The sequence below is a fragment of the Pteropus medius genome, unplaced genomic scaffold, assembly GCF_902729225.1.
Source record: "Pteropus medius unplaced genomic scaffold, Ma_sr-lr_union100, whole genome shotgun sequence".
Taxonomy (NCBI): Eukaryota; Metazoa; Chordata; class Mammalia; order Chiroptera; family Pteropodidae; genus Pteropus; species Pteropus medius.
In genome coordinates this window covers 4,913,792-4,939,332 of record NW_024348242.1, presented here as the reverse complement: position 1 = coordinate 4,939,332, position 25,541 = coordinate 4,913,792, and the positions used below count along the sequence as shown (strand labels likewise).

General features: G+C 45.6%; 2 protein-coding genes and 1 long non-coding RNA gene across 7 annotated transcripts in view; all 3 read left to right on the top strand.

Annotated features, from left to right (window-relative positions):
- The first annotated feature begins 486 nt into the window (after positions 1–486).
- Positions 487–16,467, top strand: PSMD9 (proteasome 26S subunit, non-ATPase 9). Its single transcript, XM_039879381.1, has 6 exons — positions 487–713; positions 3,966–4,068; positions 7,493–7,704; positions 9,260–9,361; positions 14,614–14,702; positions 15,139–16,467. Exons 1-6 carry the CDS (start codon positions 576–578, stop codon positions 15,164–15,166), a joined length of 672 nt encoding a protein of 223 aa, XP_039735315.1. The 5' UTR covers positions 487–575; the 3' UTR covers positions 15,167–16,467.
- Positions 720–3,959, top strand: LOC120616075 (uncharacterized). Its single transcript, XR_005656464.1, has 3 exons — positions 720–1,151; positions 2,329–2,444; positions 3,565–3,959. It is a non-coding gene; the product is annotated as an uncharacterized LOC120616075 (long non-coding RNA).
- Positions 16,468–17,257: 790 nt separating the features above from the next.
- Positions 17,258–25,541, top strand: part of CFAP251 (cilia and flagella associated protein 251) — a 53,977-nt gene continuing 45,693 nt past the window's right edge. For all 5 annotated transcript variants that reach the window (XR_005656457.1, XR_005656456.1, XM_039879375.1 and 2 more), the window contains exons 1-3: positions 17,258–17,324; positions 18,232–18,671; positions 19,124–19,489. Coding sequence is in view for 3 of the 5 variants with exons in the window: in XM_039879375.1 (XP_039735309.1) it covers positions 18,252–18,671; positions 19,124–19,489 (786 nt within the window). In the remaining 2 variants the exon portion in view is untranslated. The remainder of the gene's footprint in view (positions 17,325–18,231; positions 18,672–19,123; positions 19,490–25,541) is intronic.

Sequence of the window (25,541 nt, the reverse complement as noted above, 5' to 3'; positions counted from 1 at the left end):
ACAGAGAAGACATTCAATAAATATTTATTGGCAAAACGTCAGCTCTATGAAATAGATTATTAATATGGAACCAATTTACAAATGAGGAGACTGAGTCTCAGAGAGGTGATTTACCTAAGGTCCTCACATTGCAGTAAGAGGCAAATGACCAGATTTGAACTTTATAAAATGGGGCATAAGGAATCTGTGTTTTATAAACGGTCAAGGACTGTGTGGATGCGAAGAGCTGAATTGGAGCGCCACACACAATGCTCTCTCATATACAAACAGTTGGCACTCAATAAATGTTAGTTGAATGAATGAGGAAAGAAAATGAGCCAGTTACAGAGAAATCACCAGCCTCGGTGCGGTCTACCTCCCCATATTACCCCAAGCCGAATCACCGTGGTACCACGTGTTCCAGCAGGGTGTGGCTTCCGGTGGCCCCGCCCCACCGACGAAGCCACGCCCCTCACTCGTCCCGCGTTCGCGGACCGCCTTGGTGTTTTGGCCCGCGGGCGGAGCCGTAGCCATAGTCTCCTCGGGCGTCCGCAGCGGGGAAACCGGGTGTACAGAATCCTGGGCGGAGGTCCAGGATGTCGGAGAAGGAAGATAGGCAGAGCGGAAGCTCCCCACAGGCCAGTGCGGTGACTGTCAGTGACATCCAGGAGCTGATACGGCGCAAGGAGGAGATCGAGGCTCAGATCAAGGCCAATTATGACGTGCTGGAGAGTGTGAGTGTGGGCGCGGGGCTCCCGGGCGGCGTGGGGGCACCCCAAGGCCTCCTGACTCGGCACCCCTGACCAGGGGGACTGGGAGGCCGGTGTGGCCTCCGCTTGAGCGCCCGGCTGTGGATCTTTCCCTCCCTGGGAGGCTCCAGGCGCCGCAACTGCGGCCTCTGTCGGCAGCAGGCAGTGAGGCAATAACGTTAAGAACGAAGAACAGTGTCGGTAACATCGCAAGCGTTTGTGGAGCTGGGCGCTGTTTCCCGTGCTTCACATTGGTGAGCTCATTTAATCCTCGCAGGAACTCTATTATTTCCCCCGTTTTAGGGAGGAGGAAACAGAGGCGTTATTTAACTTAGAGCTGCCTCCGATCACAGAGCTAATAAGTTTGCAGAGGCCGGAGAATTGATAATCATCACCATCACCAGTCTGTTCAGAGTTTACCAGGTGCCCTATGCTTTGCTAACCACTTTACGTCAGAGCTTCGTAAACTTTAATGTGTATGTTAAAATTCGGATTGTGATGGGGGCGGGGCACGTGGGAGCAGATGTTGTATTTCTGGCAAATTTCCCAGCGATGCTGATGCTACTCGTCAGAGTACTGAGCTTTGAGTTATAGATAAGGCTCATTATCCTTATTGTATAAGGTGGAAACCGATGCTCAGAATGGGGCAGACACTTGCCTTAGGGTCTTGTAGCTAAAAAGTGGCAGCGGTGGGGCTAGTTCCCACATCTGTCTGGTTCCAAAACTGATAGTTTTTCTTAAGCCACCTAGTGTAAAACCACAAATCAATTGACAGAGAAGGGCAAATTAATTATATCTTCTATAGGGCAGATGGAATGCATTTTAGGTGATGGGAGTAAGATGAAGTATCAGATAGAGGCCAGGAAGCTGACTATATGCCCGATGGGTGCTCGTTATGGAGGGAAGTCACTTGCTCAAAGTCACAAAGTGGGATTTCGAGCTCAGGCCTGTTGAATTCAGAACCTGTGCTTTCAAGTGTCATGCCAGCCATTTCTCAAACTCAGTTACTTTCTACCATGAGCAGGATGCTGTATCCATATACTTCCTGTTCTGTTATTCTCTGTTTTTCTTTCAGTTGACCCACTTTTTGACTTAAATAAATTTACTTTAAAAGGGAATTTTATAATTCTACAGCATATGAAAAAATGAGAATGTTTCCCCTTAAATATGAGAAAAATAACACATATCAAGGTGACCCATCTAAATGTCCAGCAATTGACGAATGGATAAATAAAATGTGATCTCTCCATACAATGGGATATTATTCAATAAAAGGAACGGAGTACTGATCTGTGCACACCATGCGTGAACCTTGAAAACATGATGCTAAGTGAAAGACGTTCATCACAAAAGACCACACTTTTTATGATTCCATTTATATGAAATATCCAGAATAGGCAAATCCGTAGACAGAAGGTAGCTTATTGGTTGCTGGGAGTGATAGCTGATGGGTCTGGGGTTTCTTTTTTGGACCATGATGAAAATGTTCTAAAATTGATTGTGATGATAGTTGCACAACTCTGTGAATAGTCTAAAGACCACTGAATTATACACTTTAAATGGGCGGATTGTATGGTATGTGACTTTTATCTCAATAAAGCTGTTAAGAACAAACTAGAGAGGCCCAGAGACAGCAAGTGATCCGTAGGTGATATAAAGCCCAGCGCCAGATGGAGACTTTCTCCTTGAAAGAAATCGAAGATAATTGGAAAGAGGGTAAGTATTTTAGATTCAGGCTTATTTAATGCCCTGTGGGTCCCGACTTTGGACAGCAGTACTTTATGTGGTATTGATTCTGGAAGCCAGTCAATTCTCAGTCATTGTGGGAGAGCTAGAGGCAGACACAGGGCTCTAGCCCCTGGCACATTTATGTGGTATCTATAGGGAGTACTGTGGTAAAGGGAGGATATGGGGTCCCCTGCCCCCAACAGGAAATAGTCGGTGTAACCCAGAGGCTCCCAGAGACAAAGGGAGATGAACTAATGGAATTTCTCTACCCAGTACCTGTGTACACTGGGTATGGTAAAGCCACTGTCTGCCTCGGTCCTCACATGGCCTTCTCTCTGGTCTCTGTGTCCCAGATGTCCCTCTGCTTTCTCTTATAAGGATATCCGGCATTGGATTTAGGGCCCATCCTAAATCTAAAAGATGTGAAATGGAAAGTCTGTCTCTCTCTCCTGTCTGCAGCCACCTAGTTTCTCTCCCCAGGAGGCAACTGGACGATCTCACCCTGAGATCTTTAACTATATCTGCAAAGACCCTCTTTCCAAGTAAGGCCCCGTTCACTGTTCCGGGGGTTAGGGCTTGGACATCCCTTTTGGGGGCCGCTGTTCACCCCACTGCACATGTTCCCGGTGTTGTGCTAAGCACTCCACGTGGGTCAGCTCATTAATCTCACAGGCGAGAAGGGAGTGAGTGCCGTTATTCCCATTTTATAATCGAGGACGCCGAGGCTTGGAGAGGTGAAGGCCTTAACCAGGAGCCCCCAGACCCGATGCGGCAGAATTGAGATCTAAGCCACCTAGTTGACGGCAGAATCCCTGTCCTGCACCATCGTCATGTGACACCTTTCATTGTTTTGTGCACCGTGCTCTGACTTATGTAGGAAAAGAATTCAAAATGTTAAATGTTAATGTATTGTTTCAAATAGGGAGTACTTTTCCATGGTCAAAATTCAGTCTACAAAAAGATGTGAAACGGAAAGTCTGTCTCTCTCTCCTGTCCGCAGCCACCTAGTTTCTCTCCCCAGGAGGCAACTGGTGATATCAGTGTGTCCTTTCAGGGGAGAAAGCCTCTTTGAAATTCAAGCCCTTTTCGATCTCTTTTTTATATTCAGAAAAACCAAAGTTCCGCCACAGCTGGGTGCTTTTAGGGGTATTCACTCTCCTCCACCTTCCAAGGCCACCTGCCAGGTGTCAGCTGCCGGCCAGGAGTGAGTCGGGGAGGAGGCTGGCCTTGGGGTTGATGCTCAAAAGAGTCTTCAGTTTTATTGGCACAGTTCTAACTTCAAACAAGGAGGCTGATTCGTGGATTACTTGTGTTATTAGAAATTAAAAAATAGTGCCCACCTCAGAGGGTGGTTGTGAGAGCACGTGGGTAGAGTACCTGGTCTGTGTTAAGTGTCAATTTATGGCAGCTTTTGTTACTGTCGCCTTTATTATGAGTGTGAAAGAAAAGAGCCTGGAGAAAGAGGTCTCCTACCCGTGCAATCTTTATAACTGCGTTTCTTCTCTCCAGCAAAAAGGTGTTGGAATGAACGAGCCATTGGTGGACTGTGAGGGCTACCCCCGGTCTGACGTGGACCTGTACCAAGTCCGGACCGCCAGGCACAACATCGTCTGTGAGTGACCCTCAGGGAGGGGGTGTCCCTCACCTCGGAGGAGACAGGAAAGGCACACGAATGAAATCACTAGCGTTCCATATTATCTGCTTTCCTCTCTTCTGCTTTGATGTGATTATCTCATGTCCCCACTGAAGGACTGAGAACTCAGGGAATGGGTTAGACTCAAGGGTTCTATATTCATGGTTTCTGTTTTCATTTTGTTTTTGAGAACTCTACTCTTTGTGGAAACTTGAGTGAAATAACAATAGAAACCCAAGTCAAACGTTGCTTACAGATCAGTTCTGTGTCAGGAAACATGCTTAGCTGTTAATGTTTGCGACCAAGGAACAGAGGGAGAGTAGAGGTTGGGCAGTGTATTCGTTTTCTGTTTCTGCTGTAACAAATTACCAGACTTAGCGGCTTAAAACGTCACAAATTTGTTACCTGATAGTTTCACAAGTGAGATATCCAAATGGGTCTCACGGGGGTAAGATCAAGGTGTGAGGCGGGGCTCTGTGTTCCTTCTGGAGGTGGCAGGGGAGAGCCTGTTCCCTTGCTTCTGGAGGCCATCCACATTCCTCGGGTCGTGGCCCCTTCCATCTTCAAAGCCGGCAGCGGCACCTCTGCTGCCTCTGGTTCTGGCCTCACTTTTCTCTCTCACGCTCCACCTCCCTCTTTCACTTAGAAAGACCCTCGCGATTGCATCGGGCCCACCACCTGGGTAATCCAGGCTACTCTCTCCGTTTCAGGGTCCTGAACTTAATCACATCTACGAAGTCCCCTTTGCCACGTGAAGTAATGCAGTCCCAGGTTGGGGGTTAGGACGGGAGCATCTTTGTGGGGCCGTTATTCACCCTTCCACAGCGGGGCGACCAGCCGTCACCAACAAGTCATGTTAGAGGGATTTATCGTCTCTTTTCTCCGCTTCGTGACTTCCGTCACCTGTTTGAATGCTGACTCCATCTGCAGCGTGTTTTGGTACAAGGCCACGCTTCACTGTGAGGGTACAGGTGCCCTTGGGTGGGACACAGCTTACAATACCAAAGCTGCAGTTTTCAGAGCCACAGTGTTGTCATAGAACTTCTTAGAGCTTCATTTTTCCTTGAAGCTTTTGGGAAAAGAAGCATATGCCGTTTTTATATTAAAGCAAATAGGAAGACAGAGTAGGGGAAAACCATGTTGAGATGATCAGACCGGAGGGAAATTTGGGGCTTTTGGCTTAAACCTGAGATTCTCCGGGGATGCAGCCCACTTGCCTCCCCAGTTAGGAGGGTTCTGGGGGAAATTTGAGAGGTTCTCACCCACAGCATGAGGGAGGGTACTGACTTTTTCTCCCAATGATTAGCCTGATGTTCCACCATTTATTATTATTATTATTATTATTATTTTAATTTTTGAATTAAATTTATTGGGGTAGTATTGGTTAATACCATTATATAAGTCTCAGGTGTACAATTTCATAATACAACATCTGTGTCCTTCATTGTACGCTCACTGCCCAGTCTTGTCCCCTTCCGTCCCCATTTATTTGATTCCTTTTCCCTTATTTGTCCTTCCCCCACCCCCTCCCCCTCTGGTAACCACCACTCCGTCGTCTGTATCTACGAGCTTGTCCTTCGCTTTTGGTTTTATAACCCACATGCGCGTGAAGTCATACTGTTCTCGTGCTTTTCCATTGACTTATTTCACGTAGCACGATACTCTCGAGATCCAACACGATTTATTACACAGTCCATTCTTTCTCCATTCATTTGAAATGCTAGCAGTATCACATATGAAATCTTTAGACCTGCTTACATCTCTTTCTGGGCTTTTTGCCTTGTTTTGTTGACTGTTCCTTTGGGTGCTAATATCATATTTTCTTAATGATTTTAATATACTTAAGAATCTGGTTGAACAATTCCTTCTTATTGGTTTTCTTTTGAAAAACTGTTCTCACAAGTTTATCTTATTTTTAAAACTAGACTTTATTTTTTAGGACAGTTTTAGATTTACAGAAAAATTGGGAAAATAATACAGAGGTCCCATATACTCTATCCTCAGTCTTCCCTATTATTAATATCTTACATTAGCATACCCACATTTATTAGAATCGCAAGTTTGAGTTTGAAATAATGCCTCGGAAACATTTTGTCCAGGAAAAAAGTTTTTTGGAATTCTGATCAGAATTGTAACATATTGTAAATAAAGTCATTTATTCCAAACCCAACAGCTGTAGATAAAGTACCTACTGTGTGCCAGGCATTGCTGAGAGTTCTGGGGCTCCTCATAGAGTTTGTCGCCTGTGGGCAGCCTTTTCTAGTCAGAGAGTGACCGTGTGTTGTGCATCGATGCCATTTGAAGTCTTCCTGCCCGGGTCTGTGTCTTCGCTTGCTCAAACCTGGGTTCTTTTCTCGTGTCTGCTCCTGTGGGTTGAGTACCTGTGTCTCGTGGTGCCTGGGGGCCTCACGAGACACAGGTACTCTACTTTACCCATTTTAAAGTATACAGTTTCGTGGCTTTTAGTATGTTCCCAGACCTGTGCATTCATCATCACAGTCAGTTTTAGAGAATTTTGATTATCCTAACTCCTGACTTCTAGCTTTTTCTCCCATTACGCCTCCCAGACAGAGGCAGAGAAACCAGGTCAGGTGGCCGGGCACGCTCACGCTGGAAGGCACCTGGAGAGTCTGAAAGTCCGTGACCCACAGGTGCTAGACGGGGATCGGCGGGCAGTGCTGACGGCTTAGGCTTCTGAAACCTGTCGGGACTGTGTGAGTGACCCGTTCTGAGTACGGTGTGGAATCCACGGCAATAGAAGTTGTTTTAGGTTAAAAAGAAGTTAGGAAAATGTCAGCCGCTAGGCCGGACTGGCCTGCAGAGGTGACTTATTCGGCTGGCATGGTGGTTCACGACATTTTGAATTCGCCATCAGTACTGAAAAAAATCGAGGAATTCACCCCTAAACTCCTGACTTCTAGCTTTTTCTCCCGTTACGCCTCCCAGACTGAGCGCCGGCAGCTGTGTATCAGTAGACGTGGGCATCACTTTTCCTCTTGGAGGCGTTAAGAGAAAAGCGAAGCCCCGCCCACTTCATTCCGTCGTGTAACAACCGCGTGTCCCTTGTGTGCACTGGAGCTCGTGGCCAGGGAAGACTCCTGCTCACCTGTCAGGTCCCAGCTGGAGCAGCGCTGGCTTTGGGCAGCCTTCCCTCATCCCCTGGCCTGGCGAGGGCAGGTCCCCAGGCCCGCATCGCAGTCCTCAGGTGTAGTTATTCGCTTCTTTCCTTGCCGTGCTGTAGGCTTCGTGCGGGGGCTGCTCCGTCTTGTTCACAGATCGGCCCTCGGCCTCTAGCCCGTGTCTGGCACAGAGGAAGGGCTCATTAAACACTGAGTGAGTGACGGTGGGAGTCTTCTGTCCTCGGCTGTCTTCCTCAGCCCCTCATACGGCGTTCTCCTCCCAGGCTTGCAGAATGACCACAAGGCGGTGATGAAGCGGGTGGAGGAGGCCCTGCACCAGCTGCACGCCCGGGACAAGGAGAAGCAGGCCCGGGACACGGCCGAGGCCTGCGAAGAGGCCATGAGCCGCGACCGGGGCCGGAGCGAGGGCCTCAGCCCCCCGCAGGCCTTCGCCAGAGTGAACAGCATCAGCCCCGGCTCCCCCGCCAGCATCGCGGTAAGCCAGGGCCCAGCCACCTAAATCTCACCCAGCTCTGAGAGCATGTGGTTCTGTCTTTCCAGGCCGCCCCGCCCGGCCCCGAGGCCACCTGACCCACGGCACCCACTGGGGGCCCAGCCTCGTGCTGGCACCAGGGTTTTGGAGAGGCGTCCACCCCTGCTGCCCACCAAATTGTCCATCACCACGGTCCAGTTTAGAGACAGTCAAGTTTAGCTGGGCACTGAGTAATAGACACAAAATGACAGCAGCTGCCGCTTCCTGGGTATCCTGCCGAATGAGTATATTTGAAAAAGTTTTAAACAGCTTTTTGAGATATAATTCACATACATAAAATTTACCCATTTTAAAGTATACAGTTTCGTGGCTTTTAGTATGTTCCCAGACCTGTGCATTCATCATCACAGTCAGTTTTAGAGAATTTTGATTATCCTAAAAGGGATCCCTGTACTGATTAGTCAGACCCTTCCCAGCCCCCATTTCCCCCAGCCCCCAGCAGCAACTGGTTTGCTTTCTGTCTCTATGAAATTGTCTATTCTAGACATTTTATATAAAGGGACTCATACATTATGTGGTCCTTTATGACTGGCTTCTTCCAATTACTATCACATTTTCAAGTTCATCCATTTTGGAGCATGTATCTCTATTTCGTTCCTTTTGACAGCTAAGTAATATTCCATTGTATGGCTAGGCCACATTTTGTCTATCTATTCATGAGTTAATGGACATTTTGGTTTCTATTTTTTGGCCATTATGAAAGAGGCCGCTGTGAACATCACGTGCAAGTTTTTATGTGAAAATGCATTTGAGATTTAACCCTGCAGCCACCTTCTGTAGTTGGTACTAATCTTTACCCCATTTCACCCATGAGGACAAGCCTCAAAGACTGAAGTAGCTTGTGCCAGAACACATAGCTCTGAAGAGGTGGAACTGGGTCCTGAATCCAGGTCCCGCTGGTCCTCTTATGATCACAGGACTGTGAGTTGCACACCCGTCTCCGCAGCATCCAGCACAGTGGCCTGTGACAAATATGTGTTAAAGGGATGAATGGATTGTGGCTGTGTTCTCAGAACAAAAGGGTCACACTAGTCCTGGGTCAGCTTTGTGCCTGTGGCTGCTTGTTTGGGGGCTTCTAGGGCAAACGTCTAAATTCTGACCCCTGGACAAAATAGGTGCAGACTGGCTTGCCTCCTCTTGCCCTTGAACCTGAGCCAGGACACCAGAGAGCAGCATTTGGCTTTTCCCCACGTGTCTCAAGGCCTCTGCAACTGCCAGCTTTTATCAGACATTGGGTAGACCTGGCTGTCTTCTAGATCTGCACTAGAAGGAGCCTCCTGGAGGAGATGGCTCAGTTATCCACACCCCCTCACCCCCCCGCGCTCCTGGATGAGGTGTCTAAATCCCCGACTGCTTCACTTTGCACTTGCCGTTGTCCCCTGTAGAAAACAAGCTCTCGACCTTGACATTGAATTGGGTGTGGAAGGGTAAGGAGCACCAGAAGCACATTTAACCTCTAGCCTGGTTTAACCTCTAGCCATTTCTCTTCTCTCTATAGGGTCTGCAAGTGGATGACGAGATTGTGGAGTTCGGCTCCGTAAACACTCACAATTTCCAGTCTCTGCAAAACATTGGCAGTGTGGTGCAGCACAGCGAGGGGGTGAGTTGGGGGTTACGTGGCATCTGGTCAGCGACCCTAGAATTGCCAGGGCCAAGAAACGTTGACAGGGGCCTTTGACTGCTGCCTTCAAAGTGCTGTTACTCAGGCACAGTGCCCACTGGGCCTTTGCGCTTGCCGTTCCCTCTGCCGAGAATGCTTTTCCTCGCTCATGTCCCTCGTCCCCCTTACCTCCCTCATCTTGTGCAAGTGACACCTCAGTGAGGCCTTTCCAGACACCTTATCTAGACTACCCCTCCCCTACTTCCTGTCCCCGTTTCATTAAACAGCGTTTCTCACCGTGCGGATGGACTGCAGCTTGTCCATCCGCTGCCTTGTCAGTGAACACGTGTTATTTCCCATTTTACGCCAGTGCCAACAGCCACGTATACTTGTTCGCAACTGTGGACACACGTGGGCTCGTCTTGAGAAAGAAAAGAACTGCAGGCTCTCAGTCTGTGCACACTTAAAATTTTAATAGGTAATCTGAAGCAGTTTACTAATTTATACCGAGTGTATCATACTGTCAGTGGTACTCCGTATTACGTATCGGTCTTCCAATACCTGTGCTAACATGTCGTTTTAACCTGTATTTTCCTGATTACCAGTGAGGTTGAGTATTTTTTTACATTTTCATTAATGTTTTTGTATTTTCATTTCTGTGAATTGCCTGTCTGTTTTTTCCCATTTTTTGCTACTGGATTATTTGTCCTTTTACAAAATCGATTTGTAGGAACTATATATATTCTAGATATTAAACCCTTGCCAGTTTACATGTTGCATATGTTTCTCCTGGTTAGCTCCTAGTCTTTTAACTGTGTTTATGGTGACTCTGATTACTTGAAAGATTTTTTTAAAAATATGTTTAGACATCCATTTTTGTTGAATTTATTAATAGTACATTAATAGATGGTGTTCTTCCCTGCCAAAACCATACCCGAGAATTTAAAGAAACATGGAGTAATGCACGGTAGCACAGTATTATTCAAACAGTAGTATATTAAAACCTGACATGTGTGCATTTTGACGATTTCAGTCCTTAAAAATATAATAAGAGTTGGAATTCAAAATTGGCTGCAGCTTTCCACTTTCTGGCATAATCATCTCGGCTCATCTCTCAGTTACGTCACCCTAACGAAAGTTTTTTTGGCGAAGATTCATACTTTGCAGGTGGAAAATGGAGCTCAGAGCCCACAGAAATTATTTACTAAAGGTTTTGGTTCCCAAGGGAAACCTTCCGTTTAACCAACAATTCTGAGTTTGTCTTGTGCCCACTCGGGTCCTGCTCATCTACGTGTGACTCATGAGAAGGCGGGCGTCGGGCCAGGAACAGTGAGCCGGGGCCTGTGCCCCACTGTTCAGGCCTTCGTTCCCACAGTGACACCTTCACTGAGTCTGTATGTGTGTGGAAGTTTCACATTTTGATTTTGTGAAATTCATCAGTTTTTTTGCTTCGTAGCTTTTGCATTTTGTGTCTGCTTAAAGAAGTTCTAGTTCTTTTATTGTTTAGTCTTTGTTCTTCATCTGGAGTTTATCTTTTATTTTTTATAATTTTATTGAGGTATAATTCACATACCAGACAGTTCACCCATTTAAAGTGCATCATTCAGTGGTTTTCGGTATATTACGCATCCATTATTACATTCGGTTATAGAACATTTTCATCGCCTCGTACCGAAACCTCATACACCTTTGCAGTCGCTCCCCATTCCCCCCATATCCCCCCAAACCCTGGAAAGCACTAAACTACTTTATGTCTCTATGGATTTTCTTATTCTAGACATTTCATAGAAATGGGATGACCCTACAATATGTGATATTTTGTGACTGGCTTCTTGCACTTAGCATGATGTTTTCAAAGTTCATATTGTAGCATATCGGTACTTCATTCCCTTTTATGGCTATCCCATTGTTTGGATAGACCACGTTTTATTTATCCATTCATCAGTTGATGAATATTTGGGTGGTTTCTAATTTTTGGCTATTGTGAATAATACTGCTAGGAGCATTCTAAGTTTTTGTGTGGACATTTGTTTTCATTTCTCTTGAGTCCATTTCTGTGAATGGCGTGAGGTAGGGCACCACACTTTTTTTTTTACCCCCAAAGGATAGTTGTCCCAGAACCATTTATCAAATAGTTAATACTTTACTCACCCGTTTATATCACCTCCTGTTTTACATATCGAATTCCTATCTGTGAGAGTCTTTATTCTGTTTTGGTCTCTCTTTTTCTGAACCTTTCTTGGCTTCCCTGGAACAAATCTATTTTCTGCTTCCCTTTTTCCCTTTACCATAAAGGGGGTATTATTTTTCGATTGATGAGTAAAAAAAAATTGATCCCCCAAATCAGCAGCTTAAAACAACAAACATTATCTCACAGTTTCTGAGGGTCGGACATCCAGGAGTGTTTTAGTGGGGCGGTTCTGGCTTAGGGTCTCTAAGAATAAATATATTCTTAGGCTCCTTATAGGTCTATAAATCCTTTTTTTAATTGAGGTATAATGGACATATAACATTATATTAGTGTCAGGTATACAACAAAATGACTTAGTATTTGCATAGACTGTGAAATGGTCACTACAATAAGTCTAGTTACCATCCATCACTACGCATAGTTGCAACATTTTTTTTTCTTGGGATGAGAACTTGTAAGATTTATTCTCTTACTTAGCAGCTTTCAGATATGCAGTACAGTATCATTACGTGCTATAACATACAGCGTGGCAACTATAGTTAGTAACGCTGTGTTAATCAGTCTTTTCACAAGTAGTCATTAAATGTTTTTTAGCAATAGAACCTTCTCTTCAAGTGAAATTTCCTGGGGAATTCCAGTATATCAAACAGATACCAGCTGAGCTGCTGGGATGGGCTGGAGGAGGGCCTCACCCCTGCAAGGCCCTGCGGTCCCCAGGAACCAGAGCCCGGCTTGAGAATCAACGCCCTGAGTTTCCGTGGTCTGCTCCGTGAATTAAAAAAATCATAAACCCCCCCACCACGTTATATTGTTAGATATTTAGATAGTTTCCAATTTTTTGGAAACCTAGAAATTAATGCTCTTATAGACATATCTGTTTCTTTAGATAACTTTCTAAAGGTGAGTTTCTGGATCAAGTGCATATATACATATGTAAATATATGTATGTATTTTCAAAGGAAAAACCTTAAAAAAATTGTCTATTATTAAAAAAAATGCATCTTTTATTCAGGCATAAAAAGGAATGGAGGACGGACATACTATAACGTGGGTGAACCTTGAAAGGGTTTGTGCTAAGTGCAAGGAGCCAGGTACAAAGGGCCACATATTAGAGAATTCCATTTATGCGAAATGTCCAGAATGGGCAAATCTACAGAGACAGAAGGTAGATTAGTGGTTGCCGGGGGCCGGGGAAGGACGTGGCAGGGAGTGACTGACTGCTGATGGGTACGGGGTTTCTTTTTGGATGGTGAACATTCCGGAACTAGATAGTGGTGATGGGGGTGCAAATCTCTGGATATAGTAAAACCCACTGAATTATGTACTTTATTTATTTTTTGAATTTTATACTTTAAAATGATGAGTTTTATGATATGTGAATTACATATCAATATAATGAATATTTAGTCTAAAAAAGTCACACAGTGCAAAGTGTTTCAAGTAAGAGTGAAAGTCTCGGGTCTCTCCCTGCACAGCACCTTTGCTGCTCTGTTTGAATCCTGGGCAAGGTGCTGGCTTTACAACAGGGAACAAAAGAGATCAAGAGAGGGTCCTTGCCTTGGGAGCACTTCGGTGGGGAGGCAAGCCTTAGTCATGTGACCTCGGATACGTAATGAATTACACACTGTGATGAGTGTTCCGAAGGAAAAGTTCAAGGGAGCTAGGACAGCAAATAATGGGGTCTCGATTTAGTCTGGGGTTGAAGAAGAATGTTCCTAGGACGTGACTCGTAAGTAGATACTGGCGGGGAGCGGGGCCTTCCAGCAGGGTGTGGCCCTGAGGCGGGGGACTAGAGAAGGCTGGTTGCAACTCTGTTTTTTCCCTGAGGAGCAGTTGGGAGCCGGGCACACTCCCCAGCTGGAGAGTGTAAGCAGCTTCGTGTCTTGAAAGGATTTCTCCGCATCCTCGGGAGAGAGCTGACTGGAAGGCCGACAGAGTCTTAGCAGCTCGGTCAGGACGTGACGGTAGCTTTGACGAACGGCCTCCGGGTGGAAGGAAGTGAGCAAACGAGAGAGACATTTAGGATGTAAAATAGGCCTTAACACGACACCGTGTCAGGGATGAAGGCTGTCATTTCCAGAACTGGAAGCACATCGGCGTGTCCCTCACACTCTTTCTCGGTCTGTAGTGACGGCTTTTTGAAAAAGAAGACACAAACAAGACGTACTGTACATACTATTCTAGCTTCCTGCCCTGTGAAAGGATTTCCACCTCAGTGTGCATCTGTCTGCACCACATTCTGCTGGTTTGCCACCTTTTATTTAGCCAGCCCCCACACTGGACATTTAGGGCGTTTCCATTGTTTGGCCATCGCAGACAATGGCGTAGTGAACATTCTTGTCGCGTATGAAAGTATCTGTCAATTACTGGATCAAAGGCAATGTACATTTATAGATTTTTTTTTTAAATAATTTTTTATTTTTCCATGACAGTTGACATACTACTCCGCCACCTTGACCAGAATCCCAACATGTGCAGATGTGATAGATGTTCTCTTACTCTAAACTACTAGTGCTTCTCTCGGAAGTGACCCCCATTAACAATTTTTTGTATATCTCCCAGAAAAGTTTGTATGCACCAAGCAACACATATGTCCATTTAGAAAGTACATTCAAGTGGGTTCATATTTTGCTGGGTTTTTTTTTTTTTTTTTTACTAAAACTGCTTCGTTCACTATATGTTTGAACAAAACCTAATTGAGGGATATTTTGGGTGTTTTCAGTATCTGAATTTATAAACAGTCCTGGAATGGAACATTTAGTTCATATATCATCTTGTGCTTTTGCAAAATGTATCTTCTGTGCATCATTTAAAGATTGTCTTGGGAGGAGAGCGATTTGCTTCTGCAAGAGGATGGTACCCATGTGCAGCCCCACTGGCTGCCCCAGGAGTGCCACGCGCCCCACACTCTGCCCAGCTGCAGGACTATTATGCTTAACATAAGCAAGCGTTCTTACAGGTCTGATGGGAAAAAAGCGGTACCTCAGCATTGTAGCCCGAATCTCTCTGAGTGCTAATGAAGTTGAACAACAACAAAAAAATGAGCTTATTTCCCTTTCAGAAGCCCCTGAATGTGACAGTGAGCCGCAGAGGGGAGAAGCACCAGCTCCGACTCGTCCCAACACGCTGGGCTGGCAAAGGCCTGCTGGGGTAAAGTACCTGTTCCCACATACTCACACTGCAGTGTCCGCTGCGTGTTTGTTGGACGTAAAGCTGTGGGAAGCGGGGGTGGGGAGTTGGGGGTTATGGGGAAGCGACAGGAGTCTTCAGCTTGCCCACAGAACTCATGATGAGTCCTTGGGGCAGGAGTGAGATTGCAAGCGTGGAGGTGGAGGGAGGCCTGTTCTCTTGGTTCTCTCTCTAACTGGGCACTTGCCACCCTGAACGCGCCTGATCTCGTAAGCTAAGCAGGGTCGGGCCTGGTTGCTACTTGGATGGGAGACCACCTAGGAAGACCGGGTACAGCAGGCGTTAAAAAAAAAGAGAGAGAATGAAAGAACGAAGGTGAAAAGCTCCGAAGGGCTCACCTGATCTTCCTGAATGGAGCCACCGGACTCACGCTGTCTCTTTCCTCTTTTTCTTCCAGCTGCAACATTGTTCCTTTGCAAAGATGATTGGCCCCAGGGAACAGTAACAAGAAGCCTCTTCCCTTGCCCTGGACTGTGGGGTCGAGTGGGATTTCTTCTTTCCTTTTCTCCCTAAAGCTTAAGGACCTGAAGGAGGTTGGAAGCCTGAACCTCTAGGTGGTGGCAACGCGATGGCCTCCCAGTGTAATCTCGGGATTTAAGGCATTGTTACAAGCCTCATTTGTGTTTAGCATCAGTTGCAAATTAGACCGTGCCCTATATGGGAATCTTCTCTGGGCAAATGGGCGGGAGTTATTCTGGCAGGTGCTGATGCGACTTTATTCTTTTTGGATTTTTTTTCCCCCAAATAAACAGTTTTATAGTGCTGATAAGACCTTGTTATCACTCCAGCTGAATTTCTTGTGAACCTCTCAGACAAAGCTTAGACAGGCGTCAGAACAGCCTCATAGAAAGTTGGCCAGAGCAGACCAACACTTGCACCAGCGTCACACTTGACTAGCATCTCAGGAACATCATCCTTTAGTGAACGGGGTTTCCATGCGTCAGGCTGCCCCATCTGCATCTGCACTGAGGCATCGCTGCTCTGGATACAGAAGTTGCATCCTCGACAGTGGACCTCAGAGCCCCGATGATTCTCCCTAAGAAGAGGGAAACCAGGAGGCCCCCAGGCAGCCCAGCGCGGCACCAGCTTTTCCGGTCCGTAACCCACCAGCGGGCAGCAAGCCCCCGTCACTTCTAGAATAAAAACCTTGCAAATTGGCTTCTAATTTGGCTTTTTATATTTGAACCTTGCCATGCCCTCAGATCAGCACTGTTCTGTAAACCAAAGCGGGCTTGACACCACTGATGGGAACAGGCAGCGTGTGCACATCTCACCCTCGGACATACCAATTCCTCCTTCGCCATGGCAAAATGGGTTTCAGTGATTCCTAGTGACTAGTCTCACTCCCTTTCTCTCTTCACTGTGTCACAGTGTTTATTTCCAGTCGATGCAGACGACTTTCTCAGAGATCTGGCATATTCTGCTGAGGCTTGCTCGTGTTCCTTGGGACTAGATCGTGTTGCTTGGGTTGGATGCAGATACTAGCTTGCCCCGACGGGTGTCAGTACCAGGGTGTGCTTCCAGCCGTGGGTTCTCGTGCTTCACCTGAAAGCCTTCCTGTCGTGTCTTCCCCAAACTGTCCTCCGGTGCGTCCTCACATAGTCCCCTCTTGGGAGCCACAGACGTGCCACGTTTACCAATGTTTGCTGTTTAAATCGTGTTCTAATTCCAAGTGTTTTCCAGTCTTTGTATAAGCCCTAGACTATAATAAACACAGCTTATCCTATTCAGTTTATCCCTCTTTTTTGAGATCGTATGCATATTAACCAGTATGGGGGCATGGGGGCGGGAAGGATCTGTTACATTCTAAAATGAGAACTACAGAGAGTCTTCTGCATCAGCGCCTTTGGCGGGTTTCCTGCCTGCCAAAGAAACAGGATGGATAGAAACAGGATGGCCACGTGTGCCGTCTCCTGTGAGGTTCTAGGGGTGGGTCACTTAGAGGTAGGAAGGTCCAAATGGATTAAACCAAACTGGTTTTGCAGAAACGTTTTTTGGTAAGTACAGTGAGGTAATGCGACCTATATAATATTTAACTCCAGTTAGCTAAAATTCTCTGCAGAACACGTAGTGCCCGGGTGAGGACAGATGTGTGTGGCGTCTGTGAGACAGGGGGATTTAGTTTGCTTTTGGCAAAGAGAATTTTATCAAACAGTTCCTAGTGCTTCACTTAATCTCGTCCAGCCTTAAGGTCAAACTTGCTAGTATTGGCCGCCGCAGCTTCTCTGCGGACAGCGCCAGAGTTGAAAGGATGGGAGGAAAGAGGAAGGGGAGACCAGGAAAGCAAATTTCACCGCAGGAGTCGCGTTGGTGCCTTTCCCCTGGCGGCCGGCAGGGGGCGCGCCGGCCACGCTCGCGGACGCTCTGCGCACACGTGATCGCCGTTCACCTCTGATTTTACCGCCCGTCGCCCACGGCGGCGTCGGTTACCATGGGGACGGGCTTGGGTGGCAACCGTAACTAGGGAGCCGGTGGAAGAGAAAGCAGCGGCAGCTGGAGGCCGGGGAGGCGGCGCAGGGGTCCAGGCGGGGTCCAGGGCGGCGGGACGACTCTGGCCTTTGACCATCTGGGCGGGCGCGCTCTGTGAGTCAGGGGCGGAGCCCACGGGGGGACTCGGGTGGGGGGCCCAGCAAAGCGGGGCCCCACTGGGGCCTCGAGTGGGGCGGGGCCCAGGGCGGAGCAAGGGGCTGCGCGCGGGCTCTGTGCGCCCCACGGACCCGCACACCTGCCGCGCCTCTCCTGGCAAAGTTTGGCAGTCGGAAGGGGCTCGTGCTAGCGGTCCTTGACTTGAAATCGATTTTTCAGGTGGGGGAACAGCGTCAGAGAGGTCTGCTTCTTACTAGTTGTGTGATCTTGAAAAAGTCACGTCGACTCTCAGAGCCTCAAGTTTGTTGTAAGGACTAAATGAAAGAATATATTAAAAGGCTTTTAAACTTTTTAAAACAGTGGCTACTATTTCTCGCATCCCTACGTGATGCAACTGTGTTGAGCATTTTACGTCGGTCATCTCATCTAATCTCCACAGTAACCTCAGAATATAGGGTTATTTTTATTTTGCCTATGAGCAAATTTAGACTTTGTGGGGTAAAGTGACTTACCCAAGGTCACAGAGCAAGTGAGCAGGGAAACTGGGGTGCTAGCAGAGGCTGGCTGCAAAGCCCATACTTTTAACCACTAAGCTACACTGCTTCTTTCCTTAGTCATATTAGAATTGTCGCTAATACCTGTGTTGTACATTTTGCAGCCTTTGGGAATAGGAATATGTTTAAATGAATTAAAAGGCTCTGAAGTTATTCCTAGAAAGATGAGAGGCCCTGGGATCAGTATTTTCAAAATTTGGGAAAGGTTTTCCCAGGAGTATGGCATTGTTTTTATTCCCGTGGAAAGAATCCAGAGCTGGTATTGCACATTTCATTAATAGGTTAGTGCACCAAGGAATCAAAATGAGAGACGGAGGGCCCTGCTGATTATCGTGGTCAAATTTCTTTAGAGGGAAGTCCACAGAGGAGAATGTCAGACGCAGAGGAAAATCCACTAGAAGCAGAAGAAGATGGAGAAACAGAAATGGAAGAAGAAGAATATGACACAAATTATTATAAAGAGGTAGAAAATATGCAACAGGAATCGAAAGATGACACAGTAGCATGGGGAGACTCTCAGGAAGAAGAGGAAGAGGGAGAGGAGGAAGGAGAAGAGCAGGAAGAGGAAGAGGAGAAGCGAGAGGAAGGAGAAGAGGAGGAAGGGGAGGAGGAAGAAGAAACTGTCAGTGCAAGTGAATTAGAGGAAGATTCTGGAACAGCCCAGGAGGAGGTGGCTGCAGGGATTCAGGAAGAAACCACAGCGGAGCTCCAAGGAGCCACCAAGTCCACGATCAGTGTGGAGAGACTTACATCGACTGATTACCAGTCAGCTATGTCAGAAACTTTTTCAGTAAGTAGTAATTGTCATTCATTCATTCATTCATTCATAATCATTAATTGAATGCTTCCGATATGCCAGGCTATGGGGATACAAAACCAAGTAAGACGCAGTCCATCCTCTAAAGGAGTTCTAGGGTGTGTAGGGAGGCAGACCCATAACTAAACATTATAGAATAATATGCTAAGTGACCGGTCGGCCTTTTGGAACCAACCAGTGCACCTTACAATGACTTTGCTATTGCGGGTCTGCTAGTAGCCCAGGAATAAACCCGACATGCCCGTGGTTTCTGTTATCTAAGCACAAAATGTCGCAGGCTCCTTTTTAAAACGCTTTGTAATTCTAGAGTGAGGCTAACACCGAGAATGGCTGATTAGGAAAAGAAAGGAAAATAAGCGAGAGAATGTAGCAGCACAAACTGTATTTGGAATCACAATCTCTCTTAATTTCTTTTTTTTTTTAAGCAAACCTATAGTGCCAGTGAGTCGAAGCACTCGTTACAATCAGAGCATCCAAGAAGCCTGGGCTCACAATTAGAATTTCTTGGTTTGGATCTAACCAGTTCTGAGGAACAAGAGACGGATTCCGCCGAAAGATGGCTGTCAGACGAGCCTGGGGAGAAAACCAGCCAGATGCCCCAAGACGAACCGGAACAAGACAGAGGAGGTTTGGAACCAGAAGGGGAGAAAAAGAAAGAAAAAGTGGTCTCTTACTTCATCGAGGAAAAAGAGTTCCAGCCCAAAGCCATCGTCTCAGAGGACTCCCTGGTGTCCACCACCACCGAGGACATGTTGTTTCAAAAGAATGACAGTGACAGCGTGTATCCCTTGGTAAGCATAACGTGCTTTTGTCCCCCGCCCGGTGCTTTGAGAGTATAGATGGGACAAGAGGGGACTTTTATGCATATGGGAAAAAATACCACCAGAAAGATTCTTTTTAAACTAATAAGAGACTCATGTCTTTTTTTTTTTAACATCTAATAGACTGTATTTCTTTATTTTTAAAAAGATTTTTTAAAAACTATAACCAACATACAATATTATATTAGTTTCAGGTGTACACCCTAGTTATTCAACATTTATATAGCTCAAGAAGTGATCACCGTTAAGTCAGGCAACCATGTGACACCGTACGTGCTGTCACCGTGTTATCGACCGCATCCCCCGTACTGCACATCGCATCCTCGTGACTGACTCGTTTTATGCATGAAAATTTGAACCTTATTCCCCTTCACCTTCCCCCGCTTTTCTAACTTTTTAATTACAGTTGACATTCAGTATTATTTTATATTAGTTTTGGGTGTACAGTATAGTGGTTAGACATTTATATAATTTACGAAGTGATCCCCCCTGACTGATGTGGTACCTGCCTGGCACTGTGCATGTTTATAACCATGTGACTGACTGTATTCCCTTTACATCCCCATGACTTTTTCGTAGTTAATTTGTACTTTCGTAGTCAATTTGTACTTCTTAATTCCGTCACCCTTTTCACCCCGTCCCCAACACCCCTCGCACCCGGTAACCATCAGCTTGTTCCCTGCATCTAGGAGTCTGTTTCTGTTGTGTTTGTTCATTTATTTTGTTCTTTAAATTTCACATGTAAGCAGGATCATGTGATTTTTGTCTTTCTCTGTCTGACTTATTTCACTTAGCATAATACTTTCCAGGTCCATCTATGTTGTCGCAAATGGTAAGAGTTCATTATTTTTTTATGGCCGAGTAATATTCCGTTGTATATATGTACCACAACTTCTTTGTCCAATCACCTATCAAAGGGCACTTAGGTTGCATCCATATATGGCTGTTGTAAATCATGCTGCACTAAACATAGGCGTTATACATCTTTTCGAATTAGTGTTTTGGATGTCTTTGGATAAATATCCAGAAGTGGAATTGCTAGGTAGTTCTATTTTTAGTTGTTCTATTTATTTATTTATTTATTTATTTATTTATTTATTTATTTATTTATTTATTTATTATTAGGGCGACATGGGTTAATGAAATCCAGGAAGTTTCAGGTTATTTTTAGTTTTTTGAGGAAACTTCATACTTTTTCCTCTGGCGGCTGCCCCAGTCTGCAGTCCCACCAACAGTGCACAAATTTTACCTTTTCTCCACATCCTCGCCAACACTCATTGTTTGTTTATTATTGACGATGGTCATGCTAACACGCGTGAAGTGACATCTCATTGTGGTTTTAATTTGCATTTCTCTGGTGATCAGCAATGTTGAGCATATTTTCATATGCGTATTGGCCATTTGTACGTCCTCTTGGGAGAAAGGTCTATTCAGGTCCTCTGCCCATATTTTAATTGGATTGTTAGTATTTTTGGTGTTAAGTTGCATGAGTTCTTTATATATTTTGGATATTAACCTCTTATCACATGTATCATTGGCAAATATCTTCTCCCATTCAGTAGGTTGTCTTTTCATTTTGTTGATGGTTTCCTTTGCTGTGCAAAAACTTTTTAGTTTGGCGTATTCCTGTTTGCTTATTTTTTCTTTTATTTCTCTTGCCCGAGATGACGAATCAGAAAAAAATACTACTAAGAGCCATGTCAGAGAGTTTACTGCCTATATTTTCTTCTAGGAGTTTTATGGCTTTGGGTCTTACATTTAAGTCTTTAATCCATTTTGAGTTTTTTCTTATATATGGTGTAAGAAGGTGCTCTTCTTTAATTTTTTTGCATGTATCTGTCCCGTTTTCCCAACACCATTTATTGAATAGACTATTTTTACCCCATTGTATATTTTTTCCTCTTTTGTCACAGACTTAATTTACCATACAGGAGTGGGTTCATTTCTGGGCTCTCTGTTACGTTCCATTGATCTATGTGTCTGTTTTTATGCCAGTACCATGCTGTTTTGATTACCGTAGCCTTGTAGTATAGTTTGATATCAGAGAGTGTGATACCTCCAAATTTGTTCCTTTTTCTCAAGATTGCTGTGTCAATTGGGGTCAATTTTTTTTTGGCTCCATATGAATTTTAGGATTATTTGTTCAAGGTCTGTGAAAAATGCCACTGATGTTTTGATAGAGATTGCGTGGAATCTATACATTGCTTTGGGTAGTATGGACATTTTAATGACGTTAATTCTTCCTATCCATGAGTACGGTATATACTTCCGTGTATTTGTATCTTCTTCCGTTTCTTTCTTCAGTGTCTTATAATTTTCCGAGTACAGAGACTTTTGTGTTTTAAAGCTCAGTTCGGAGCTCCGTCTGGACATGGGCGACAGAATGCAGACGTGAGCGCCACAGCTGGGTTCATTAGAGCTGCTCAGCAGGCGGGAGATTCTGCGCAGAGCCTGTCTGTGGCACAGGGCGCTGTTTTTTGTTGGAGCCTCAAAACCCGTCTTTCCGTCTCGGTCTCCCCTCTGCATCCTCCCCGCTCCTCTTCCCTCTCCCTCCCTCTCCTCGCCTCCCGTGCCTCAACTGGCTTGACATCTTTACAAAGCTCCCCAAACCATCACACTCTCCTAAAACTGTCCATTCCCACGCGGATCAGAAGCGAATGGCGTGGAAAAGAGAAGCCACTGCGAAAAGCACCAGGCAGTCCGAAGGGATCTGCCTTTGCTGCCACTGACGATATCCCCAGAGGCTCCATCTGTGGAATACAAATATTACCATTTACCAGGAGAAGGGAGAAGAGGGATTTTTTTTCCTTCTTCCTCCATCTGCTGTTTTCTGAAAATTGTTTCTCAGGATTTATCTCCTTCCCCACCGCCCCCTGCCCCTTTCCCTGTAAAGGTATGCGTTTTGGAGATTTGTAAGTGATTGAGTGTCTATAAAATGCTTGATGTAGTTCCTAACTCACGGTGAGCCCTTGACAAGTGTTAACAACTAGGTGATGGTGATGACGATGGTGATGGGAAAATGCCGAGTGGGAAACGCAGACACCTGACCTCCTCCTTCCTTTCTTAGATTTGGCTCCTCCAAGCAGCGGGGTTAAAGGTTAAAGCTTGCGGTTGCTCATTCTGAAAGAAAGAACCGCTGCGTTTTAGAGCCCCTGAAGACTTTTGTCTTGAGTAACCAGCGAACAAGAAATCAGAGACTGTCACTACTGAGGGGAAGTGATTTGACCAGAGCCACTGCCTGGGTTTGGGTCCCCGTTAGCCTCGGGCTCACTGCCGAACCGAAACTTCCCTAGACTGTCTTCCTTTGCAAATTTGTTTACCTCCTTGAGTACACCTTCTTTCTTTCCTCTTTCCCTTTGCCTTTATTATTTTTTTTTCTTTTTGTTAAAATTAATCGGTTTTATTTATAAAAAAAATTAAACAAAGGCAAAGATTCCTCTTCTTTCACACACACCCCCACCCCAATCCCACTGGCCTGAGGCGACTCCTGTGGTAGTTTGGTATAACCGTGTGTCTACCCAGACCTTCTTCTGTACACGTACAAACATGTTATCTGTGTGCTTGTGTGTGCGTGTGCACACACCGCGCACATTTAGTTTTTTAGTTTTCTTTTTTACCAGTGTGATATTATGTATTTCTGCAAAATATTTTATGTATGTCGGTGTATGTATATCCACGTCCTCATTTGAATTCACCTGTTCTCCGATTGACGGCCATTTACGCGGCTTCTCATTTCTTGTTCTCACTAACGCTACTTCAGAGCGTGTGCTCCTCCATCTCTCTCTGTGTCCGCGGCACCCTACTTTTCCCTCGGGGTCCCCTGCCTCATCCCCAAGGCCTGTAATAACCACTCTGCTCATGGTCAACGGGCGTAACCGTTGCTGCCATCTTTAGCCAAGAGACAAGCTATCGTACGTTTACGAGAGGGAACCTATCGAAATCTGGTTTTGACAGTTTTGTTTTCCACTTCGCCGCAGTTTAGAAAAAGATCGATGTAGATGGCGGCCCTCTCCACGATCCCTCTCCGTGAATGTTAAAAGGGATGCAAAACGCAGTGGTTAACACGGCGCGACTTCAGTTAACGTGAGCGCTGCTCGAGTTAGGAGACCTGCTACTCCTGAGTGACGTCAGCCTGGCTTTGGCCTTGGAGTTGTGCTTCTACCTAGAGACAGGAGTCTCGTTACAGAAACGTTTTCTTTCTCGTAGCTAATTCGTTAAACGGCAAAAGGAATTTCCAGGATGAATGAAACGCTTTTAGGATTAGCAAGTTTCCAAAAGAACCACCTCATTTGAAGAAATGGGCTTTTAAGAGCCAGCCAGATAAATATTAAATGGTTCTGTTCCTAGAAGTTGCAGCCTGAAACCATCATGATTCCCTAATTCCGCCACTCACGCCCACACGATAAAAGACCCAAGTGTAAATATAAATCTCAGGGAATGAGCAGACGGAAACGGGAGAGAGTGGGGGATGAAGAATGTGGGCGAGAAATCAGCCACATGGCCCATTATGTCTGGGTCGGGAAAAATACATATACATCGCTTTAACCTTCTAAGTTGTTCAAAGATAAGAAAGGTAACTCCCCAGAATTCGGTTTCTATAATTTAACTTACTGATTTTTAGTAACTAATCACGTAGCCATCACTTTAAACACTACCGCATTTGATTAACTGGCCTCAGTTAATTTTTTTAAATAGACTTTATTTTTTTTTTTTTGAGCAGTTTTAGGCTTATAGACAAATCGAGCAAGAGTACAGAGTTCCTATGTACACCCTGTGCCCTCCCCTCCCCGTTTTCCTCCCTCTCGTCGGTGTCTGGCGTTAGGTCCACTGGTGTAGCTGACGAGCCAATACTGATACAGTTGCTATTACAGTTGCTATTAACTGAAGTCCATAGCTTACCTTTGGGTTCATTCCGTCCTTGTGTCGTACACTCCCTGGTCTCTGAGAAATGTGTGATGACATGGATCCAGCATGGCGGTATCACACAGATGGCCTCAGCGCCTGAAAGTCCCCCGCGTCCCACCTGCTCGTCCCTCCCCGCCCCCAGCCACCCCGACCCTGGCCACCGCTCATCTTTTTATTGTCTCAGTCGTTTTGCCCTTTCCGGAATGTCATGTAGTTGGGATCCTACAGTGTGCCGCTGCGTCTCCAGGCTGGCTTCTTTCCCTCAGCAATACGCATTTAAGTTTTCTCCATGTCTTTTTGTGGCTCATGAGCTCATTTCTTTTTATCGCTGAGTAATATTCCATTGTCTGCATAAACCACAATTTGTTTAGCTACAAATTTTTTGTAAAAGACATTGAATACAAAAATATACATAAATTAACTACTATCGAACTAAAAGCAGTAGTCAGGTTTATAGCACCTCTAATTTTTTATTCCATAAATTTTTGGATTTGGATTTATTCTTAGCTACACGGAGTTTTAAAATCCTACCGAGGGAGTTTTGCCTCATTGCGCGTTATCCTTCTAGGGAAAACGGTGAATAAGGACCAATTCCCAGGCTGAGTAAGTGCCTTTCTTGTAACGTGGCTTAGTGGTGTCGTAGTAATTCCATGCTGCACGTTTCATGGAGGAAATGGACACTCACATCGTCAAGTGACATCGCGGTCTGGTGCCAAGCGAGGCCTGGGTCCCGGGAGTGGGAGAATGGTCAGTTGTTTCTGTTTACGGTCGAAGGTTTTCTTTTCTTTTTAAACGGAGATGTAATTCACATACCGTAAGATTTAAAAAAATAATTTTTTTTAAATCGCGGTGAAATACACATAACACACAATTTGCCATCTCAACCACGTTTAAGCACACGCACGGTTCAGTGGCATTAAGCACATCCACACTGCCGTGCAGCCAAGCTTCGGGACTCATCCTGCAAAACTGTCGCCCTGTCCCCAACAAACGACGACGCCCCATTCCCCCCGCCAGCCCCTGGCACCCACCTTCTACTTCTTGTCCCTGTGAATTGGACTACTCTAGGTACCTCCTAACAGGGGCGTCATGCCGTGTTTGTCCTTTGTCACTGGAG